The sequence below is a fragment of the Rhincodon typus genome, chromosome 31, assembly GCF_021869965.1.
Source record: "Rhincodon typus isolate 14 chromosome 31, sRhiTyp1.1, whole genome shotgun sequence".
In the NCBI taxonomy this organism is placed as follows: domain Eukaryota; kingdom Metazoa; phylum Chordata; class Chondrichthyes; order Orectolobiformes; family Rhincodontidae; genus Rhincodon; species Rhincodon typus.
This window is the reverse complement of record NC_063362.1, coordinates 22,302,600-22,325,146: the sequence shown is the minus strand read 5'-3', so window position 1 is coordinate 22,325,146 and position 22,547 is coordinate 22,302,600. Positions and strand designations below refer to the sequence as shown.

General features: G+C 40.9%; 2 protein-coding genes across 3 annotated transcripts in view; both read right to left on the bottom strand.

Annotated features, from left to right (window-relative positions):
• zmynd12 (zinc finger, MYND-type containing 12) overlaps window positions 1–22,547 on the bottom strand; it is a 234,970-nt gene that overhangs the window by 150,010 nt on the left and 62,413 nt on the right. The gene's annotated exons all lie outside the window — the stretch shown is intronic.
• ccdc30 (coiled-coil domain containing 30) overlaps window positions 1–22,547 on the bottom strand; it is a 146,761-nt gene that overhangs the window by 91,338 nt on the left and 32,876 nt on the right. For both annotated transcript variants that reach the window (XM_048615040.1, XM_048615041.1), the window contains exons 5-8: window positions 21,419–21,508; window positions 17,108–17,191; window positions 14,901–15,054; window positions 7,468–7,583 (exon numbers count right to left, since the gene is read on the bottom strand). In XM_048615040.1, the coding sequence (XP_048470997.1) occupies window positions 7,468–7,583; window positions 14,901–15,054; window positions 17,108–17,191; window positions 21,419–21,508 (444 nt within the window). The remainder of the gene's footprint in view (window positions 1–7,467; window positions 7,584–14,900; window positions 15,055–17,107; window positions 17,192–21,418; window positions 21,509–22,547) is intronic.

Below are 22,547 nucleotides of genomic sequence, written 5' to 3'. Positions count from 1 at the left end.
ACTTCAAACAGGCACTACAACTGGCTTTATCATTGGAAAATATGGCAAATGCAGCTAAAAGAAACAGCTACAGATTCACTAGATATCAAACCATCCTGGCTCCTATTGGATTATAGGACTACTCCTCATGCAACTACATGGATAGCTCCAGCAGAGTTGCTAAAGGGGAGAACACTTCTTCCTGGACCTGGGGAGGCAGGGAGGGTGAATGATATCGGGAATGCCAATGCCAGACACAAGACTCCGTTAAGTGAGAGAGACTGTTTACTTCAGGGGACAAAGTTTGGTGTGGGAACCATGGGAATAGGCTGGCATGGGTAAGAGGCATGGTTGACTCAAGGTCAGGTCCAGTGAGGTATAAAGTTTTGGTAAGTACAACGGCCTTGAACAAGCACGTGGACCAAATGAAAGCTGAAACTGGCAAATGATGTAGGAACAAAACGTGCACAGCTCCTCAACAGCCTTTCTGACTGTTCCAGAACCCATGGATCCTCCTTCTCCATCAAGCGTTGAAGATACCTTGGAATCTGAGATAGGTACGGTGGATACCATCACCTCAACGCCTTTGTTGCCTGAAGGAGAGAATGAAATTTTTCTGAAATGCTCTGGGTGTAAGAGTTGAGCTACTGTCCATATCAAAGGCAGTGTTGGAGGAACCTGACCCAGTGCTAAACATCCTAGGAGGAGCTACAAAAAAGAACTGGCCTATGTCCTCAGACCCAGAGGTTGAGAGATGTAGTGATTGTAATGAGGTCAGCCAGGTGGACCACATAGAAAATGAGTTCTCTCATTGGAGATGTTAATCTTGTCCAATCAGGGAGCCCTGGCTAATGGATAAGAACAGGAGTGTCAGACATCTGGTTCACTCTGGGAGCTGGATCAGTGTCCAGGACTCTCCATGTGTGAGTAAAGATTGACTTGGTATCGGGATACTAGCCTCTGGAGTTATTTCAGTGATCCCATCAGTTACGTGTCCTGTTTCCATTTCCGGTTAGCTATCTGGGCACTTAACATTATCAAGTCAAGATCTAAATGATCTCTCATTTTATCTCTATTCTGCCAGTTAAGACAGCAGCCACCACATTCACTGTTTCATAAACTAATCTGCACAGGCATTGCTAATCAAATTAGGTTAATTAAATTACCCACAAGTATAATGTTTCAGTTGGGACATATTTTCTCACTTCTTCACACAGTAACCTACTCTTAAATTTGCTTTGAATCAGTGGTCTGTATAAGACGTACAAAATTATTTCTGTTTGTTTCATACTGCTGCAGTAGTAAATTGAGATTAACTCCTTGAGAAGTATATTCATCGATTTCTTCAACTTTCCCTAAGTCATTCACATTTTGAGTAACACTCCTTAGTTTTGCCTTGTGCATTTTGAACTCATTTCCATCAATGTGTTGGACAGCAATTGCCATAGTGGTACAGTGTCCTAGTTGGGAAAGCCTCTAGTATTCATATGCTTGATCTTTAATCATCTTTTTCTTAATTGATTTTGTTCATCTATATTTATTTCTGTCTCTGCTTGCTGTCCTCCTTGCCTCACGAGTTCAAATCTACCAATGTCCTATTTATTCTGTTCTGCAAAGATTTTGTCACCAAATGGTTATAGAAAATACCCTGTCCATCTGAACATTTCCCCAGCACTGCTCCAAAATTTCACCTCCTGTCTTTAATATAAAGCTCCCCTTTCTGCACCATCACCTCAGCCACACTTTGATGCATCATTGATGTATTTAGTTTTTTTCCACCAACTTGGTTTAATGCAGACAACAATCCTGAAATCTGCAAGATGCAGATGAAGAGAAATATTTTTTCTCTGAAAGGGTCATAGGTTTGTGGAACTCATTTCCCCAGAGAATGTGGAAGAAGGGTCATTGAATATTTTTAAGATGGAGATAGATTTTTTGATGAATAAATGAGTCAGAGAGTATTGCCAGATATGCAGGAAATGGAGTTTAGACCGCAATCAAATCAGCAATGATTTTATCCAGTGGTGGCTTAAGGGACTGGAGGCCAACTTCTGCTCCTAATTCGTACTTTTGTATATTCATGTAAGACAACCAGCCTGCTCTTCTCTGTGTCACTGGTTCCGAAAGAATCAGAATTTATGACCATGTCACTCCCTTTCCAGAAAGGAAAACAACATGTACCCTTGGAGCTAAATGCCAGTCAGAGTGAGCAACTTCAGGAAACAAAGGGAATGAATGGGTAAGTGTTTTTTTTTTAAAGAAAAGGAATAAGTCTAAGTTAACAATTTTTTTTCTTATGCTTCCCAATGGGGAAGTGGTGAGGCACTCCCTTGTCACTCTTACGCACCTTTTCTCAGCCAATTCTGGTCGTTTTCATTATTTCCACTGGAATCATGTCAAATTGGTGAAAATAGCCATAAATATTCTACCGATTTGATTAGCATCACTTGCGCAAGGAAATACCAGTGGAAATAAAATCATATTTCCATTGAGGCCACGTCACAATGGCAGTGACATCACAGTGCAACTGTTAAATATCTTCATGAGTGGCACTGATACAACCCAGTGGTTTTCAAATTTTCTTTTATAGGGTCTGTGCTCAATTCTGAAGGACAAAGTCTCCCATCTCAAGGGAAACATCACAATAACTACCTGTAACATTTTCATCAGCATACAGCAACAGAAATAAGTTAATACAGAAATCTGAGGATCCCACTTAGGAAGCCCTTTCCAGATCCCCATTTTAAAACTATGCATGTGATTTTCACCCCTCCCTGGAGGTGGTGTGAAAGGTGGCAAGAAGGTCCACGGACAAATTTCTCAACTCACCAGCAACTTAAGGCCCTCGTGGTCAATTAAAATTAGCCTTATCACCTTATCCCCTCCCCCAATCATCTGCTTTGCCAGTGGGCAAGAAAGGAGTCTAGTTGACTGGGAAACCATGGCGACTTGCCTGGAAGTTGAAGAGGGAGCCTCCAATGCTCCAATTTGGGAGCAATAAGAGGCAGGAGTGTGGCCTTTGAAAGTCAAACTCCTGCTCTTGCTACTGATCTTCTGAATGCCATCTCCCACAAAACTGCAAGATGAAGAAATAAGGAATACATTCTCGCCACTGGATGCCCTGCGAGTAACCTTGACCTGATGGACTTTGGAACCCAGAAGCTTCTGGCCTCCACTTGGCCAGGAGCATCTGTAGGTGCAGGCAGCTACTGTTGAGGCCTTAATAAGCTGATTGGCAGGTGATCCAATGAGTTATCTCACTGTTGGAGGGCAACATGTTAGATACTACATAAAATGCTCTCACCCACGTTTGTGGGGAGAAAAAAGGGTAATCGCACCCTATGTCATGACCATTGAGTGACACTGTATGACTCTAACAAAGTCTAAATTTGCGCAAGCCGGAAAAACAACACCTCATTTTCCGCTTGGGGACCCTGTAGTCCTCCAGACTCAATGTCGAGTTCAATAATTTTAGGGCCTGAACTCTCCCATATCCCAGCCCCTACCCCAAATACCAGGCCTTGTTATCACATAGACCGCCATTACACACTACCTATTGTTAGTCACTAACAGTCCCCAATAACAGTTATTCAACCTCATAGCCATATCGTTGTCAACTCCTTTGTATGTCCAACTGTTCTCTCACTTTGGGGTCTATGTCCACCTATTGTTTACTCCTTACCCCCTCCCCTCCTCCCCCCACCACCCCCCCACCCCCACCACTCTATCTTTTGCATATAAACCGACATTTTCCTAGCTACCATCAGTTCTGAGGAAGGGTCACTGGACCCAAAATGTTAACTCTGATTTTTCTTCACAAATGCTGCCAGACTTGCTAAGCTTTTCCGGCAACTTCTGTTTTTGTTCATCGTTTAAATTCATACCAGTGGGCTGACATAGCAAAATATTCTTTAAAAGTATTGGGAATTCTACAGTATCAGTTATCTAAATTTTTGATGACGTTAGCTTTCTTGTTCCCCTACTCAAAAGTTTCTCCTGAAGATGCTACCTTGTGTTGAGTTGCTGACCTACTGGTGCTACCTATTCTTCGTTATTGTATACATCAAATCTTTGTTTGGACATAGTCTTATCATTGAGAATTCGTAGGCTACTTAGACGAGGCAAATGTCACAGCTTAGCCCAATTTTGACCTCCCCAGATATTCAACGCTCGGGGTAGAATTTTCCAGATGGTGGAATGTCCCTCCCTAATGTATAAAGAGTCAGTGGGGCATACATTTTGCCTCTCGCTCAAAAGTGATGGAATACTCCCTATTTGCCTGGATGAGTGCAGCCCCAACAACACTCCAGAAGCTTGATACCATCTGGGACAAAGCAGCCGCTTGATTGGCACGACATCCACAAGCAACCACTCCCTCCACCACCAAAGTTCACTGGCAGCAGTGTGTACTATGTACAAGATGCACTGCAGAAATTCACCAAAGATCCTCAGACCGCACCTTCCAAACCCACGACCACTTCCACCTAGAAGGACAACGGCAGCAGACATATGGGAACACAGCCACCTCTGAGTTCTCCTCCAAGTCACTCACCATCCTGACTAGGAAATATATCGCCATTCCTTCACTGTCACTGGGTCAAACCCCTACAATTCACTCGCTAATGCCATTGTGGTCAACCCACAGCAGGAGGACTGCAGCAGTTCAAAAAGGCAGCTCACCACTACCTTCTCAAGGGCAACTAGGGATGGGCAAGAAATGCTGGCCAGCTAGGGACACCCACATCCCACAAAAGTGAATACAAAAATAAAGTTCCACCTCCAAGATCTGCTGGCATATCTGATTGATTGCATTGCCAGTGGTAGGCCAGGAGTGGGACTACAAGCAGTGCCCAGATCCTAACTCCTGGAGTACAGTTCCAGATCAGTGTAGGCCATCTCAGGATGGTTGAGGTTGGGTCTAAGAGAGGGGGAACGTGGTGGGAAGAGTAGGGTGGGATTCTTGAAAAAGAAGATGGTTGACGGAAGCACCGACAGAGGAAGACATTGGATGGGGCACTTGATGCCAAAAAAGGAGGCCTTAAAGGAAGTGCCCACCTCCTCCGTGCCCCAAGCCCAGGTAGAGTGACCTGGCTGGCTTCCTACTTGCCCTGGACTCCTCCTGCCAGCCTGGAAATTTAGGTCAGGTGAGAAGAAGCCCCAAGTAGCCCAATGTACCTCAGTGGGGCTAGGGAGGCTGCCCTAGGTTTTACCAGCTCTCTGAAAAATTTCAGTTTGGGTATGCAGGAGTGCAGTGGGAAGGTTGTCAAGGGAAATTTATGCTCCCACCCTCGCCCAATAACAAATCTAAATCTTCTGGCACGGTCCATAAAATTCTGCCACTGCATTTTCCCACTAATGTCACTAGAATCAGGCATCAGAACCTTTTCACTCAGAATTTACCTTTATGAAATATAAAGAGGTTGCAGTAATTGTCCAGAAAGACTCTCCTTCATTCCTGGATTCTTTTTCCAGCCATGACTCAGTTGGTTGCACTGGAGATAACATTCCTCCCTCTAAGACAGAGGGTTCAAATCTCCCACTGCAGAACTTGATAGCCATGGATGAAGTGTTTATAACATGGACAGACATGTTGATTATCAACCTGTAACTCATTCCAATATACCAACAACAGGCAGTAGGAGCAGGAGAGTCCCCTGGTCAGCCATGCTTGACGCTTGGTGGTGCCTCTCAATCTAAAGCCACTAGCGACAGGCTGGCAACCTGTTCCAGAAAGAAAACTAGCTATAGAAATAGACATAAGCATATGCATTGCCGGTCTCATGCCTCACCTGGGAAAGCCCCTAAGTCTAATTACACCACAATATTCATGATATATACATCTGACCTATTTGTATTTTCTCCCAACAGTGTTATGTATCACAGCTGAAACAGCACAAAATACCTACAATTACTTAAAACTCATTTACTGCTATGATTTCAAAGGCATTCTGTTTCCAAATTAGCGTCATTTTTCAAGAGAATTTTGATCTGGAGTTATGAAGGGGTAGGTTGTCTCCCCCCTCGTTGTTGAGGTTGGGGGAGATGGGGTTCAGAGCAAATGGTCTCAACAGGATTTGTCTAATTTTCCATTCATTAAGTTAATTGGAATAAAACCCAGGCTGGTCCTATAAAGAACCTGCAATTTATCTCAGTCCCAAATGTTGGAAGCTGAAAATCCACCCTGAAATGCTTATTAAATACAACAAACCAAGTGTCTCCATTGTTGCCTTTTGCCTCTAAATTCTATCCCCAGAAACTTCTCCTTTATCCTTGTTCTTTCAAAGTTAAAAGAATACACACTCCACATACAACATTCCTCCTTCCTGCATCTTCACTAGACTATCACACTGTCTCCTTCTTCAACCTAGGCTCGGATTTTTGTAGGGTTGAAACGACTCTGCAGCCATGTAAAAACGGCTGGTGGGACCCAATTCTGGGACTTCCACTCCCTCTCCCACCACCTTCAATTGTCACCAGTTCAGTCACTAGATCATTCACTGCATGCCAAACTAGCTGACTACATAGCAGGGGCATATATCTCTTTAGTGGATTCGGGCTAGCATCTCCGTGATTCATGGTTAGAGGATCTCCGAGGTGTTAAGAACCAGAGACTAGAATCAAGAACGTTTTAAAAGCAGCTTTCAAAAGGCCATCAAAAGGCCTCACATCCCCTATATTCCAAATCAATGCCAAATCATGCCTCCCACGTCCCACTCCCAAATCTCCTTTGCACCTGTACTAATTCAATGCCAACTCATGTTCTCCAATGGCCCCTTCTACTTTCCATACCAACACATGACCCTTCCAAGCCCATTCACCCAGAATACACTATGTACAAAACCCCAAAAACCCTGTAATAACATTAGCTTGTATGCAACTGCTTGGAAAGTAAACATCCATTCATAATTCTTAGCGAAAATAACTGGTGTTCCTACAACCCTATAAAAGTTTCCATTAAACAGATTACTAAAGTCTAAGAACAAGAATTTTAATCACCTCATACCTCCTAATCTTGTGCAAATAAAATTGAGGAATTGTTTACAAAAATCACAGTTTAAAAAAAAACTTCTTGCAGTCGTACAAAGATGTCAAAAAAACAAAGTTGACAGTTCTCCCAAGGACCAGTCTCATTAAAGGAATAAATCAGTGAAGTCTGTTTACACAGCTGATGGAACTCCACCACTCTGGGAGCCCACAGCATCTCTAAAGTGTTTACTTTGTGGGCTTCCTGTGTGATGTCTACCCTGCTTGCTGCAGGTTAAATAAAACTGGACAGGTTTTAGGCTCTTAAATCGCCATTAATTGGTTTATGAAGGGACAGAAAGGACATCCACAAGCTTTTCCAGCCCAGATTTAATGGACCAGAGGTGGGAAGGTCACATGGGTCCCCATCCATTACCCGGCTACCTCCAAACCAGCCTCCGGGGAGGGCACTAAGTTCTGCTCAGTATAATCAACATTGTAACTACATTGATGCAAGCTACTTACCACTTCTAAAAGGGATTTCCGTTCTGAGTCTAATGATCGTACACGCTCACGTAGCGCCAGGATTTCTTCATCCAATTTGCTGTTCTGTTCTTTGGCTTTATCTAGTTCCATGAAGTCTGCGAAGAAAAGAAGGAGATTTGAATCTTTTTCAGGCAATTCCTTCTCTTCTACTTTCTGTTTGGTGGGTTCTTCCTTTTCCTTGAGTTTTTCTTCTAGCTTTCTCTCTAGACTTCCCTCTCGCTTTTCCTCTAGCTTTTCTTCTTGCTTTTCCTCTTCTACAGGTTTCTTCTCTTCTACAGGCAATTCCTTCTTGTCTAAAATCAAGACCTTCCCTTTTTGGATTAATTTTTTGTGTTTTTTACTGAATTTCTTGGTTTTTATGTTCACTTCCTTTCTTACAGGCTGTTTTGCCTCAATTAAATCTGGATTGTCCATAATTCAGCTAGGAATTGCACATTGCCCCGAAATATATACATTAGTGCGTCAGGGAAAAAGAATATTTTTGGGTAACTTTTGGACCATCATTAGCCTGATGTTTGCCTTCAGCCATTTGGCTGTGGGTAGCCAACACTTAACAAGGTGCTGTTTCAAAAGCCCTTGCTGCCTTCAACGAACACAACCAACATGCAGCTGTGAGGTCATGCTTTATGATGCAAAAGGGTTCTTTCTCTTTTTTATGAAGACTGCTTACTTTTGAGGTTGTGTCCTTCGAACACAGAATGGTTGTGTTCAATTGTGAGTACATATATGTGTCTGTATACTCAGTTATGGGTATTTCCCAAATTGAGAGATGAACCATGTGAACCCATTTGATAACTACACCTGCACCATAGTTTTAAGAGAAAAACGATGTGTCCTTTTACTTATCTGTCTTGGCAATGTATAGTCAACTCCACGTCGCTAGATAGTTGTGCCATGAACAAAACCAAAGAGGTATGCCTTACTTAATCAACTTCTAATTTTCTTCTCAGAACAATTAACCCTGCCATCTCTGTTCCTCAGATGAAGGCAATGAATCTTACTGAGCTAACCTTGAATCAACAAGGAAGATCTGAGTTCGAAGATGAGAACAATCAGAATGCACGAACCACCAGCAATATAAGGTTAAATCTCAGGGAGTTCAGAGACCTGAGGCACATCAAAAATATGAGTCAGGAGGATTGAAAGGTTGAATAATACAGTGATTGAAACAGTTGGGGCAGCTTTAAGGATGGTAATGATCACAGGGGTTGGTGAAGTTGGTATCCAGCAGGTAAACACAAAAGTGATTAACTTCTTACCAATGTTGGTTTTTTTTTTGTTCCTGCTTCTTAAACACTGAAACATTGAGGTTAACTGCAATGTCCTCACTATTGGTTCAACTGAGATCATCTTTTTACATAAATAAACAAAAACATTAGGAATGATACTTTATACTAACCTACCTGACCATTTCCTTATTGGGCCATTACGGCCCAAAGCACATCAATAGCTCGGTCTGACTGGGCTGAAGGTTGGGGCCAGGAAATAGTGCCCCAACATTCCTAAAAAGAGCCCAGTAGATTTAAAACAAGACAACATGAGAGATCTCTATAAACAATGGGCAAAGGATGAGGTAAGCAGCTTTTAAATGCTTCATAAAGTGAATAGTTCTGGAACCTCTGGCATGTTTACACTACTTTATGATGAAATGAAACTGAAGAGTTCTACACATTGTGAAGGCCATTCTAAATGGCATTAAAGAGTTGCATCCTGGCCAGTCACATGGAAAGTTGCCTCTGCGAGGGAGAAGGGAATTGAAAGTTTGCAGAAATATCTTTTATTTTAGGACCACTTCCCAAATGGACAGATTTATCACTTGGAGTTGAATACTAATGTACAAGATTTTCTAAGTAAAAGATAAAAATTTTAAGCAGCGGTTTCACAGACTGTTAACAGTTGAGGCTAGTTCATGATGCCACTGTTATTCTAAGCTTAAACTTTAGAAATTAAGTTTATAGAAATCAAGTTTATTTTTAATAAAGCTCATGAAGCACGAGATCATAGATCGAGGCAAGCTATAGCTCCAACATATTATACCACTGATGTCAAAAGATATTATCCAAACAGTAAGTTATCAATCTTGCAATCATGCTGTAGGAAGGTACTCAACAGATAGGCTCTATTTTAGGTAAAGGGATGGGTCAAAATTTCTTGTTTTCCTTACACTCTATGTCTCATAAACTATCATATTTTAGATCAATTATTAGGCTTTTTTGAAGGTGGTAACACAGCACAAATGATATCTTTCCACCAAGGTCTGGCACTTTTTAAATTACAAAAAAATTCCATCACTTTCCCCATCCCTCAAGTCTGAATCCAAATCTTCCCCTGCTCCAACTCATCTCTGTTCATGCTCTGTTTGAGATTACTTTGGCTAGGAGACTCAATCTCTGTTTTTGCAACCTTGTTCCCCTGCTGAACACACAAATTTCCAATATAGTCATGAAGTCAGCTTACATTGTAAATGATTCTTCACTTACACCAATCTCAAAAGACTATCCTCAACCCTAACATCTTCGATTTCCCTTTCCTCATCAAAGTCCTTGAAAATGCTTACAAAGGAAAAATATTGTGGATGTTGGAAATCTGAGGCAAACACAGAAAACACTGTATAAACTCACCAGGTCTGACAGCATCTGTGGAGAAAGAAACAGTAGATTTTTCAAGCCCAGTATGATACTGAAGTTCTGAAGCAGAGTATACTGGACTCAAAATGTTAACTCTGTTTCCTTTTCCACAGGTGCTGCCAGGCCTGCTGAGTTTCTTCAGTATTTTTTTGTGTTTGTTCCTTGAATATGCTATTACCTTCCAATCTTTTTCGCAGTGCTATATTTGTATCTTTCCAATAAGATATCTGCACTGAAACAGTCTTTATCAAATCATAAACTTTTTTCCAATGGTAACACAGTGTGGAACTGGAGGAACACAGCAGGCCAGGCAGCATCAGAGGAGCAGGAAAGCTGATGTTTCAGGTCGGGACTTTTCTTCAGAAAAAAAAGGGTCCTAACCCAAAACATCAGCTTTCCTGCTCCTCCTGATGCTGCCTGGCCTGCTATGTTCCTCCAGCTCCACACTGTGTTATCTCAGACTCCAATATCGGTAGTTCTTACTATCTCTTTTCCAATGGTGATGCCCAATCCATCTTGTTCTTCTCAAACAGTTTGCAACATTCACTATGGTTGATTGACCCCACCACCGTTCTATAGCATCTCTTTTCTGTTGTCCAGCACAATGGGAGTGCCCTTGATTTCACTCAAAGGTGTCCAAGTTTAATGACAGCACTTTATGTATTGGCTGGTCTTCTCATTCTTTAATCTTTGCCCAATTTAATGCCCAAGAATGGATCTTTGCCCTCCCCCACCCCAAATCCTCTTCTATATTCTGCTCCTCAAAGACTTTATCCGTGGACATGGCGTCAGCTTCCACCCATACAAGCCTGTCACCTAGCTATACCTCTCTATCACCTCTCTTGATTTCTTCACTGCATTTGAGATGCTATTGGGAAAGCCTAAGGCTAAATAGCTACTTCTGCTCTATACTTAACATAACATATGGGCTTCAATATCGTTAAATGAATGAAAAGTTAATGGATAAGTTGAAATAGACATGATATGATAATGACATAAAGCCTGTAATTCTATTACCTTGGCCAGTAAAAGGCCAAATTGGAAAAAGGAGTGCTTATTAGCATCATGTATTTAGCCACCATTTAAAGAGATAAGAGGTTGACTTTCATTGACCAGCAAACAATTGATGGATGATCGTACAGTATGACAATTAGCAGCAATGGAGGGGGTCTGGATTTTGTGTGTGTGTGTGTGTGTGTGTGTGTGTGTGGTGGGGTTGGGGGGAAGCAGAGTTGTGGTGTGGTGGTGGCATTGGCCAGATACTAATATAAAAGTTTTTATGGGGGTTGGAATTCAGGAACTAACCTAAGCAGTTGTATGCATGAGGTGAGTGTTGCACAAAAAAAAAGCCAATTTTAAAGCCAGCTTTAAAGAGTTGTGTCTGAATGACAGAGAACACACAGCCAAATGTTTTAAGGTTTACAATGTATGAAGATAAACTAATAAAACTTGTACAAGGAAAACACCCAAGAAACCTGGAAATTATTCTTCTTTCTCTCCCGAACATGACAAGATTGATTCAGTCACCTTTCAATATCTCACCCAGGTATTCATATTTTGTGTATGAGCGTAGATATCACGAAGCATGTAGGTACCTTCTGGAAACGGGGACAGTCGGCACAATGCGCAAATAACCCATGTCCATTGACTGCAAGGCAACTTCGCTGAAGAAAGGTTACAGTACTTGTAACATTAACTCTGCTTTCTCTCCACAGACGCTGCCACACCTGCTGAGTTTATCCAGCAATTACCATCTCCACAGTTCTTTGTTTTATTTCACCAACTTTGTGTTGTCTTCTGACTTCAATGGTTTCAGTGTGTAGTCAGTGCTAACTATAACGTTGATTGGCTCCATACAGCTGGGAGCACAAAAATGTACCTTGTTAGCATCAGTTAGTTTGCCTGTATTGTGTAAAGCTGGCCAGCAGCTCTTAAAAGGTGTGTATTTCGGATGGAGTACATGCCGGTGATTATACAAGGGAATCTGACCTGGGAAATAGTGAAGAATGGCACAGCATGGAGAGGGGTACTCTGAATCTGCACAGCAGGGCTAGGTAGAGGATGTAGAAGGTAGAAGAGATGTTCTGTATCTAACAATAGGGAGCCAAGAGACTATCCAGGCACACGCTCAAAAGTCAATGTGAGCAACTGGCCATGAAGGTCAGTGCCAGGAATGAAGCTCTGAAAATGTGGATGCTGTTCCAAAAAAAGTTTAATTACCTCACATGGATGCTCTTCAAACCTTTTTCCATTCTGACCCCATTTTGAAGATTGGAAATTACCATGATCCAAGAGTGTGAGGCAGTGGAAATTGGTGGGTACAGGGTTAATAGAAAGCTGTTGAATGTGCTGTTTAAACTGCCCTGTTTTTAAAAGAAAACCAATACTTTTGACTTGGGGTTTTTCAAAGCAGCAATCTGACCTCAAGGTTAGTTTACTCACGCCCACCGTTATAAAAAAATCGAGGATTTCAAGGGACCTTGCAGTTGTTAGCACTCAGTCCCAGCTCTAAGGCAGCTGGCCTAAATGCTGCATTCTTCAGCCAGGCCTTTTAAGCCTAGAGTTGTTCTAGGTCATCTAATAAGGCCATCTACAGTCTCCTCCACCAGAAGTCAGCCGATAAAAGCACATGGAAAACAAACATTAAGAGTGTTGGCTTGACTTTTCTATGCAATATAACATGAGATCATTTATAAATTTGGCTTGTAATGTTTATTTTGTGATTATGTTTATTTTGCAATGTGGGCAAATAAACAATGCATAGTGATGGAAACAAAGCAAGGTGTAGGCTGTTGGTGATTAGAAATTGGGGTTGAGGTTACTGGTATTGCACTCAACTGACTTCTCCATGGACTGCCTAGACATGAAGGGACTATCTAGCATGCTTCCTATCCTTCTCATATTCAAAGAGCACATCAGCTCTTTGATATGCAGCTGGTTGCAAGCACAATCTCCTCCTAATTGAGGCTGCACATCCTATAGGAGAGCACCAAAAATCTGACACCACTTTTCTGAGTACTGCTAGGCTCTTGATGATTCAGCAGTAGAAATATGTCAATGGTGTGTTCCATCACATTGCGTATGGCAGCATGGTTTTCATTGTATGCTAGTTGTGCAAGCATGCATGTGTTGAGTAACAGTTAACAGTCAAAAGCCCCTGTAACCATCTTTATGGTTTGTCACCCTGACTCAACGGTAGCAGAATAAAGACATGACCATTGTGCCTGTTTTTTTTCTATCGCACACTGTACATTCATTTAAGAAAATGCGTCATTTAACACTTTGAATGCTGTTGTGTACACTTGGGAACTTAAAAAGGCTGATTTGGGTGTGGGAGCCTTGGGTCGCATGGACATTGTGCAGCTTAGAGGGAATAGTAAACACTACACTGCCAAGATGCTAGGCATTGACCTACTTATGTGATGCTAACACTCACTCAATAGGTGAATTTCAAGGGAGCGGAATTATTTTTCTGGTTCCAATTTAGGACTGAACTGACACTGGCAAAATTTATGGACATTTAGTCAAAGGCATCCTACTCTGTGGCAAAGTGTGCAATCAAAGAGAAGGTGCTTGCACACCCCCTTTGCTTCTCTCTAACAAGGGAGGGTGAAATATAGACACAAAACCACTCAAAGTGCTGCTTTTTACAGATTTAGTTTTAAAGTTTTACTGTCTTTATGAAGTGTTCCTTGATTGCACCTCAAAAGCATGTAGTTGGTGTGAATGAAGCCCCCATCAAAGCTGAAAGTTTCATCGTGTTACTTCATCTTGAGTCGCTGATCAGTGTGGAAAACTAAATAAGCTATTTGGTAACTTGGAAATATCAAATCTGATTTTTTGCTTTCGGAAACTGCAAAATAACTATCTCTTTTTAAAAGAATCTGCAAGTTGATTGTTTGATTGAAATAAATCTCTCTGTTTCAGGAAAATAAAATTGAATTATCAATTTTTCCTGGATTCTGAACATTGTTATATTTGTTCATGGGAATGTGGGTGTTGCTGGCTAAGCCAGAATTTAGGGCCTATCCCTAAACACACTAACTAAATGGATTGCCAGCCCATTTCAGAGAACAGATAAGAGTCAACCACATTGCTGAGAGCCTAGAGTGACATGTAGGCCAAATCAGGCAAGAATGACAGATTTCCTTCCCTAAAGGGCATTGGTGAACCTGATAGGATTTTACAACAAACAATTGATAATGCTAACATGGTCAACATTAGGCTAGCTTTTAATTTCAGATTTTTTTTATTCAATTCAAATTTCACCATTTGCCAAGGTGGGATTCAAAACCATGTCTCCAGAACATTAGTATTGGATTCTAGATTATTATTTCAGTGCATTAGCACAATGTCACTGTTTCCATCTAGAAGGAATTGTTACTCATGTAAATTAAACAAAGCAGATAACACTGAGTTTGATTTGTTCTTCTATCCAGCCTGTAGGCAAAATATCAGAAATGGGCATCAAAATAAGCTTGACATTGGAATTTGAATTGTGGGCAGTTTCTAAACTGTGGAATGTGACTGTATTTAAAGCAACTAAGTTAAAAGTGGACAAAAAATTGTCACACTATCTCTGCTAAACAGAGGAAAATATCTATTGATGTGACTATTTGGGGTAGAGAAAGGCTGTGGTCTAACAATTAATTACGAAAGGTTGTCGTTATCATGAACAAGCTTTTTGTTTTGTCAGGTGTCTTATTAACAATTCTCTCCAATGCTGCCAGTTGTCAGTGATAGAATTAAAAGAGCTTATAAATAAATAGTTTAAACATCACTCACCATTACTACTATGAACTTTTCTCTCCACATCCAGTTCATCTGTCAGTCGACGGATTTCCTCATGTGCCATCTGTAATCGTCGTGCTGCCTCATCCAGATCCCTCTCTGCTCGTTCCCGTAGCTTCCTCTCTTTCTCCAGGTCCTCTTCATGGGTCTGTAGTGTTAACAAGAGCAAGAAGTCAAAAATGAACAACTGAAATGTATAAGAGAGCCCATGGTCTGCTGATAAGAGGGAATTGACACAGAATGAAAGACAAGGTGCAGTGAAAACCTGGGTGACCTCACAGATTAACAACTATCAGCAGCAGTCTGACATTAGAGTACTGAACCTTTCTGTTGCAGTTTGAAATTCTACCTTATGGAAGCAGGTCAGTTACTAATTAATCTGATTTATTTTCTGTTAACCAAACTTTGTGAGCAAGTAAGGAATACTTATGGTGTAAGTCAAATACATACTTATTTTGGGCAGCTGGTTTTAGCACCTAGAATTTCTGGGTTACGTATGGGACAACATAAAGAATAAAGCTTCTTGATGTCCAACTCAACAAGTTCCCACTCATGATCACTAACCAATGAACCCAAGTAAACCCTGGTGGGAGTATGGAAATTGGCATAGAGTGACTTAGGAATTAGCTGGGATGTCAACTCCATGGTGAATACTCTACATTACACGGAAGTATTTTTCTTGTCAACCTGTTCACAGATGTTATTGTGCATCTTTGGAGCAGGTGGGACTTGAACCTCATACCACAACAGCCCCTTCTCCACTATATGGAAAAGGGTAATCTGGATGAAATACAGTCAAGCTTTTAGTGCCTAGGCAACAACGTTTAAAGAGATTAGGGGAGAAAATTAGGAGGAAAAAGAAAATAGTGAATGCCATGGACATTCTGTAACATGAATCAGTGAATCCTTGTTTACTTTGTGAGTTTTGAATCTCAGATCATACTACCATAGGGAGATGTATAATTAATATAAAGTAAGTAATTTTAACTTTCCATCTCAAATTCAAAAAAGTAACAGTGTATTCCTGCTGGTCCTAACCCTCTTCTTTTCAGAGATATATGTGCACCATGAGTTCAACTTAATCAGAGAAAGTAAGCATGTAATATTTGTAGAAATGCAACAAATGGAATATTGGAACCCTAGATGCATTCACTATTATTTATCATAGCACTAAGTAATACAGTTGAGACATTAACCCGGTCTTCAATCATTCAGTACTAGTGTCAGACTGGCACTCTTTGTCTGTCAGGGAAAGAGGAGGTAAGAGGGAGTTAAAAGGAAGTGAGAAGTTCCGTACATGCAGAGTCTGGTCGCTGCAGAAGACATGCTGGAGACCTGGTAAGTGGTGTTAATACAGCTGGAGCTCTAGGGCAGTCCAAATCTCAGACAGAGCAAGGCAGATCAAAGATCCACACAGTGTCCCATAAAATGGTATAATTGAAAGGGGCACACTTGAAATTTGTATGCAAAACCAACCAGATGGTGGCAAATAATTGCTGGCCTTTGCACCATTTGATTTCATTCTTTAAAGCTACATCAAGCTGTTTCCTAACTTAGATATTACGTAGATATTAAGATATTATTAAATATCCTAGTCTTAAACAGCATTCTCAGCTACTCATTTCAGCAGATGAACTCCCAATAGCTCTATATAGCACTTTCAACATAACAAACAATGTCTGTCAGAGTTGAGCAAAGGAAAGATTTAAGAAATGCTTGTTCAAGGTTAGGTTTAAGGAACTGGTAAGAATCCAGAGTGGGGCAGAAAGAGGTTGCACCACCCTCCCCTCTCCCACACACCCTAGCAGGCAAGTTGCTCCATTTGATTAGTCAGGAAGGTTGCCACTCTTGACGCCTGCCAAAAACAGGTTAATCATGGCAGTGGTGTGAAGTGGCTTTTAAGTGGTTGTTAATTGGCTACTTAAGGCCTTAATTGGTAGTGTGTGTGGAACATGAACCATGGGCTTTTCTGCCCAGAATTTAATTTCCAAGGTGGTTGGAAGAAAAAGTGGGCATCTTCCCAGTTCCAATCCACCCAAATAGCAGCCCTTCCTGCAACCTTCCCTGCCACTGCTGAAAGGGGAAGATTCCACCAAAAATGTTAGTACTGCATGTGTGCCCTCTGCTGCCTTGCTCTGTGCAGATGTAGCCAGTAATTATAGGTACAGCCTGGCTACGGGCAGAGAGGAAGGGGGACATACGGCTATGTCTTTGGAGACGCTGTGCGTCTGCTGACGAACCCCAAATAGCTTCTTCCATGGACTCGCAGGTTCTGATAAAGGATCCTTTGAAAGAATACAGTACAAAATTACAATTAAAAGTGAAAAAACAAAGGAAAAAGCTAGAAATGCAACTAATAATGATTAAACAATAGAAAGAACATTAAAATAAAAGCATAGGTAGAGTTCAAACTCAAGATTCAGTTAACTCCTTGCAGTGAATCAATGCAGCAACATGGCTGAATTGACTTTTCTGCAAATCTCATCTTTATTTAGAATAGAAATCTGCTGTCATTCTCTTTTGCAGGCTAAGGGATAATTACAATGCATTCCAGAGGCCCACTTCTTAATGCCTCTATTGATTTTGGAACAGGGTGATTACTGCCTGACCCTCCACTGGCAGGAACTCATACTAATTAAATGGAGAAAAATTGCAGAACTCTGCGGTAGTCAGGTTGTGCCGGTACATGAATCACAAAAAAGTTAATATACAGATACATTAAATGAATTGCAAGGCAAATGAAATGTTGGCTATTTATTGTAAGGAGAATGGAATATAAAAGTAGAGATGTTTTACTGCAACGGTACAGCGCCTTGAAGAGATTGCATCCACAGTATCTTGTACAGTATTAATCTCCTTATTTGACAAAGGACATAGTTAGAAGCAGTTCAGAGAAGATTCACTCAAACCAGTTAGCCTAGGAGGAAAGGTTGGATAGGTTAGGCTTATAACCATTCGCATTTAGAAGAATGAAAGATGGTTTGATTGAAACATACAAGATCCTGAGGGGATTTAATAGGTTGGATACTGGGGGTAATGTTTCCTCTTGTGGTGGAGACTAGAACTAGGGGACAGAGTTTAAGAATAAGAGGTTTCCCTTTTAAAGCAGACATGAAAATAAATATTTTCTCTCAAAGAGTGGTTAGTTTTTGGAATTCTCTTCCCGAAGAGTAGTGAAGGCAGACTTATTGAAGGCAGAGTTACATAGATTTTTAGTACACAAGGGAGTCAGCGTCTACAAGGACAAACAAACAGAAATGTGTAGTTCAGCCCACAACCAGATCAGACATTATCTTATTCAATGATGGAGCAGGTTCAAACCGCCGAGTGGCCTAATCCTGCTGCTAAATTCTATGTTCCATTAAAAGTCAATAATCCCGAGTTTAATATATCTTAAAATATTATTATTCACACAGTCTACTGATTTTGTTATGCAATACCAACATTTTAACCACTGCAACTTTACATTTTGCTCAAATCTTTGAGAGATTTTACCCTTCCAAGGTAATCTGAGAAAGACCAGTCACTTCTCAGGAGCAAACATGATATCCACAGGCCCATTAGACCTGTTGTTCAGTATGACTGGACAATCAAAAAAATGCTTGACATATCCACATAAGAAGAACAAGCCACAGGTGATATATGATAGGATTCAGCTTCATGGCTCATTGCATCCACGCAAATACAGACTGCCCAAGAACACATATCTTACACCATATCTTATCCATCTTATTCTGCTCAATGTGAACAGGCCAAATAGCTGGGCAAATTGCTACGACCAGTTTTGAGCATGTTTTCCACTTAAATGGTAAAAAATTCCTTCAAAGGTGCAAAGACCATTCCACATTAATAGAAATGCAGTATCCTTGTATTCATTTGATATTGCCAGTGTCTTCATCAATGTACCACTCAAAGAAGCCATAGAAATTCACAGTGAAGCAATCTAGACCAACCACCATTCACTGAACTTACAAACTCAGGCATGTGTAGGTTAGTTGGGTTATTGCCCAATTGAGTTCAGTTCTAACAACACCATGTATATCCAAATAGACAGTTTTGCCACGGGATTCCTGTTATGCCCATCTCTCACAAACATCGATGCTGAGTTCCTTGAAAAATGCGTCCTTGATGGATTGACATCTAACCTTTCATCCCTGTCACATGTCCAATCCGTAGATGATACATTTGCTATATTTGAATCTGCTTGAATTTCCTTATATTTCTTAATGGGTTCCATTCTGCGCTCAAATTCAGTTTGAAATGAGGCAATCAAATGAGCTTCTTTTGTTGATGTCCTAGTTGAGAAATTGCCTGGGTTTCTTAGAATCATAGAATCCCTACAGTGTGGAAACAGGCGCTTCAGCCCAACAAGACCACACCAACCCTCACAGCATCCCACCCAGACTCATCCCACAATAACCCAACTAACCTACACATGCCTGAATACTACGGGCAATTTGGTACGGCCAATCGACCTATCCTGCACATCTTTGGATCTTTCTCTTCTCCCGTTTCTCGTAAACCTACCTTCATTGATCAATACACATGTTCCACGTGGTTTAAGTTTGGCCTTATCAGCAACCTTGTAAATAGGCCCTAAGACTTTGTTCACTGTGCAAACTTTATACTGACAGAGTGCATCAAAGCTATCCCAAAGGATAATGGTAATCCTGATCAGATCTTTTCTCACTGTCTATTGCACAAACTTACAAATAAACCTAAGGACTTACAGTCTGAAAGTGCCCAGTCTACCACAGGTTACCTATGGTTAAAATCTGAGCAACAAGTGATGCTAGATGTTTCATGCTACTACAATGCAGTAGCTAATAGGATGCTGTTGTCAAGCGAAAAAGATGTTCAACATATCACACAGATGTGGTATATGAATTTCATTACCTATGTAATATGCTAGGCATATAGGCAGAACATCTCAAAGATTGGCAGATCACATCAAACAGCATTGCTTTTACCCAATTCGGCCACTCTGGTAAAACCCAAAACATTGTTTACTATGTACAAAAACAGAAGTTGCTGGAAAAGCTCAGCAGGTCTGGCAGCGTCTGCGAAGAAAAATCAGAGTTAACATTTCGGGTCCGGTGACCCTTCATCAGAAGCTGCCAGACCTGCTGAGCTTTTCCAGCAACTTCTGTCTTTGTCCCTGATTTACAGCATCTGCAACTCTTTCGGTTTTTATTGTTTACTGCGTGCTGTGATTCCGCAATTAACCAACTTTAACTAAACAACCCTGAGTATGTGAAGAATTACACTGACAACCAATTTAGGATTGTCAGTCAGGCTCATAGTCTGGCACACTTGTGTGTGTTTGAAGTTGTATGTATTAATGCACAGTGCCCTCTTCTTTGCAGATGGAAAGAACTTGTATGCTCTGTGGTAGTGAATTCTACAGATTCACAACACTTTGAGAAAAGTCACTTCTCCTCATCTCTGTTTTCAATCTGCTACGCCCATCCTAAAACTATGACTTCTCTTTCAGATTGCCCCATAAGAGGAATCATTCTATTTGCATCGACTTTGTCTATCCCCTTTAGCATCTTATATACCTGAATTAGATCTCTTCTCATTCTTCTAAACTCTAAAGAATTTAGGCCTAAGCTGCTCATTCTCTCTTGATAAGGTAAGCCCCTCATTTCTGGAATCAATTTAATGAATGGATGAATGGTGTGTATTTTACAGTGAGAAAAACAGTAATACAGTGAAAAGCTTTTGCACTGTTGCCAAGAATAACAAAAAAAATACAGCTCATAGAGTCCATCAGTCCTGAGCCAGTTCATCATCAATGTCACCTGCATCACCACTCCTCCTCCACTGACTCACCGCCACCTACACTGCACCCAAACAATGCTGCCACTCTTCAGGAGCCATCATTTGCCGTTGGGCTGATGTTCCTCTGCCATTGCCTTGCCACCGCCTCTGCCAGACCCACAAACATCAGAGTTGCATCTTTTGCCACTCGGCTCACCTCGTTCATGTCGCTGTGGTGTCCTTCCATCTCCACATCGCTATTGCCAGCGCCAGACCCAATCAACAATGAAATGGCCGATCCTCAGGCACCATCTTTCGCCTCTGGGCCTACTTTGTCTACATCACCTTTGCCAGTGCAGAAGCTGCCGATTTCGATGCCAGGTCCTCTGCTCACCCCAGAAAAGTAAATAGGGGCTCACTTGAGTCCTCACTGGGCTCAATTTAGTGAATGTCTTTTGAATAGCTTCCAATGCGGTGAAATCCCTCCTCAAGTAAGGGGAGCAAAACTCTATGAAAAACTCCAGGTGCAGTCTCATTCAAGTTTTTTATTGTTGCAGCAACACTGTTAACCTTTAGTACGGTGCTTTATCAAATTACTGCAGAAATTCAGATATACATCTACAGGATCCATATTATCCACATTGCTTGTTACATCTTCAAAGAATAAAGTGTGTCTTTTTTCAGCAACACAAAAGTATAATTCTTGCACAGGACTGTGGGACAATATCTCTTGTAAATTTCTAATTTACCTTTGCCATGGTTTCCTTGGTGCGCTGCATGGACTCCCGTTGCTGTTTCAATTCCTCTTCCAGGGTTTGCCGCATGTGGTCCAACTCCTCCTAAGAGCAAGATAAAATGTGAATGACATGTGACCTTGTTAGACTAAATCACCAGCAAAAGCAAACACTGATAGTCAATCAGGGCTTTATTATGAATATCTTTCCCTGTACAGTCAATGATTAAAGCTTCAGTATTGTTCACTTTCCTAATCAGTCAGTTAATGTGGATTCATTGATAACTTTTGTCCCTCTACAAGTATTTTGCCATTACCTGTTCCATTTAGCAGATCCCATAGTGCAAATCACGTTACAAAACATCCAATATCGCTGTAACAAAACTTACAAAAATGTAACTCAAATACATGAAGTCTGCATACTTTCATTGATTGAATTCAACCTTGTTCATTTCCATTCCCATGGGAGGGGTGGAGGCATCTCTTGTCTGCTGAATAATGGTGATTCTGCTGCCCAGAGCGAACAGGTTACAATGTGATAACAATAATAATATTAATGTGTAATAATAAGCAAGCTGTGAAGCTAGAAGGCAAAGTAGGAAACACAATGAATTGTGGTAAATAGCTTACAGCGTATGGAGCTCATACTGTCTTAGTAATTTACATTAGTAACAGGAGGAAAATATATCCCATGTGCACTAAGCAGTTAACAAAACATTACATATGGTCAATAGTTAGTACAGAACTGCAGTATTACTTAAAGAAGACACATTTTGTCAAAGTTTTAGCACATCAGTATACATACAAAAATACCAAAACAAAGCGGAATAACATTTTATACTGCATAAGAAGAGAATGCTGATTGTTTGCCAAACAGACTACGATTTGTACAGGAAAATGTACCATGAGATACTGACTGACAGTTAACTGCAAAGAACAAAATACAAAAGTTGCTGGGAAAATTCAGCAGAGAGAAAGCAGAGTTCTCCTTCAGAATGGGACATTTCTAGCATCCTCAATTCTTTGTTTAAACTTAAACTAGACAGGTTGATTCTGATTGGTCAAGTCATTGCCCTGAGGAATGTAACAGAGAATATCTGTCATCAATTTTGTTATTTTGAAACAGGTGGAAAGTTTATACATGA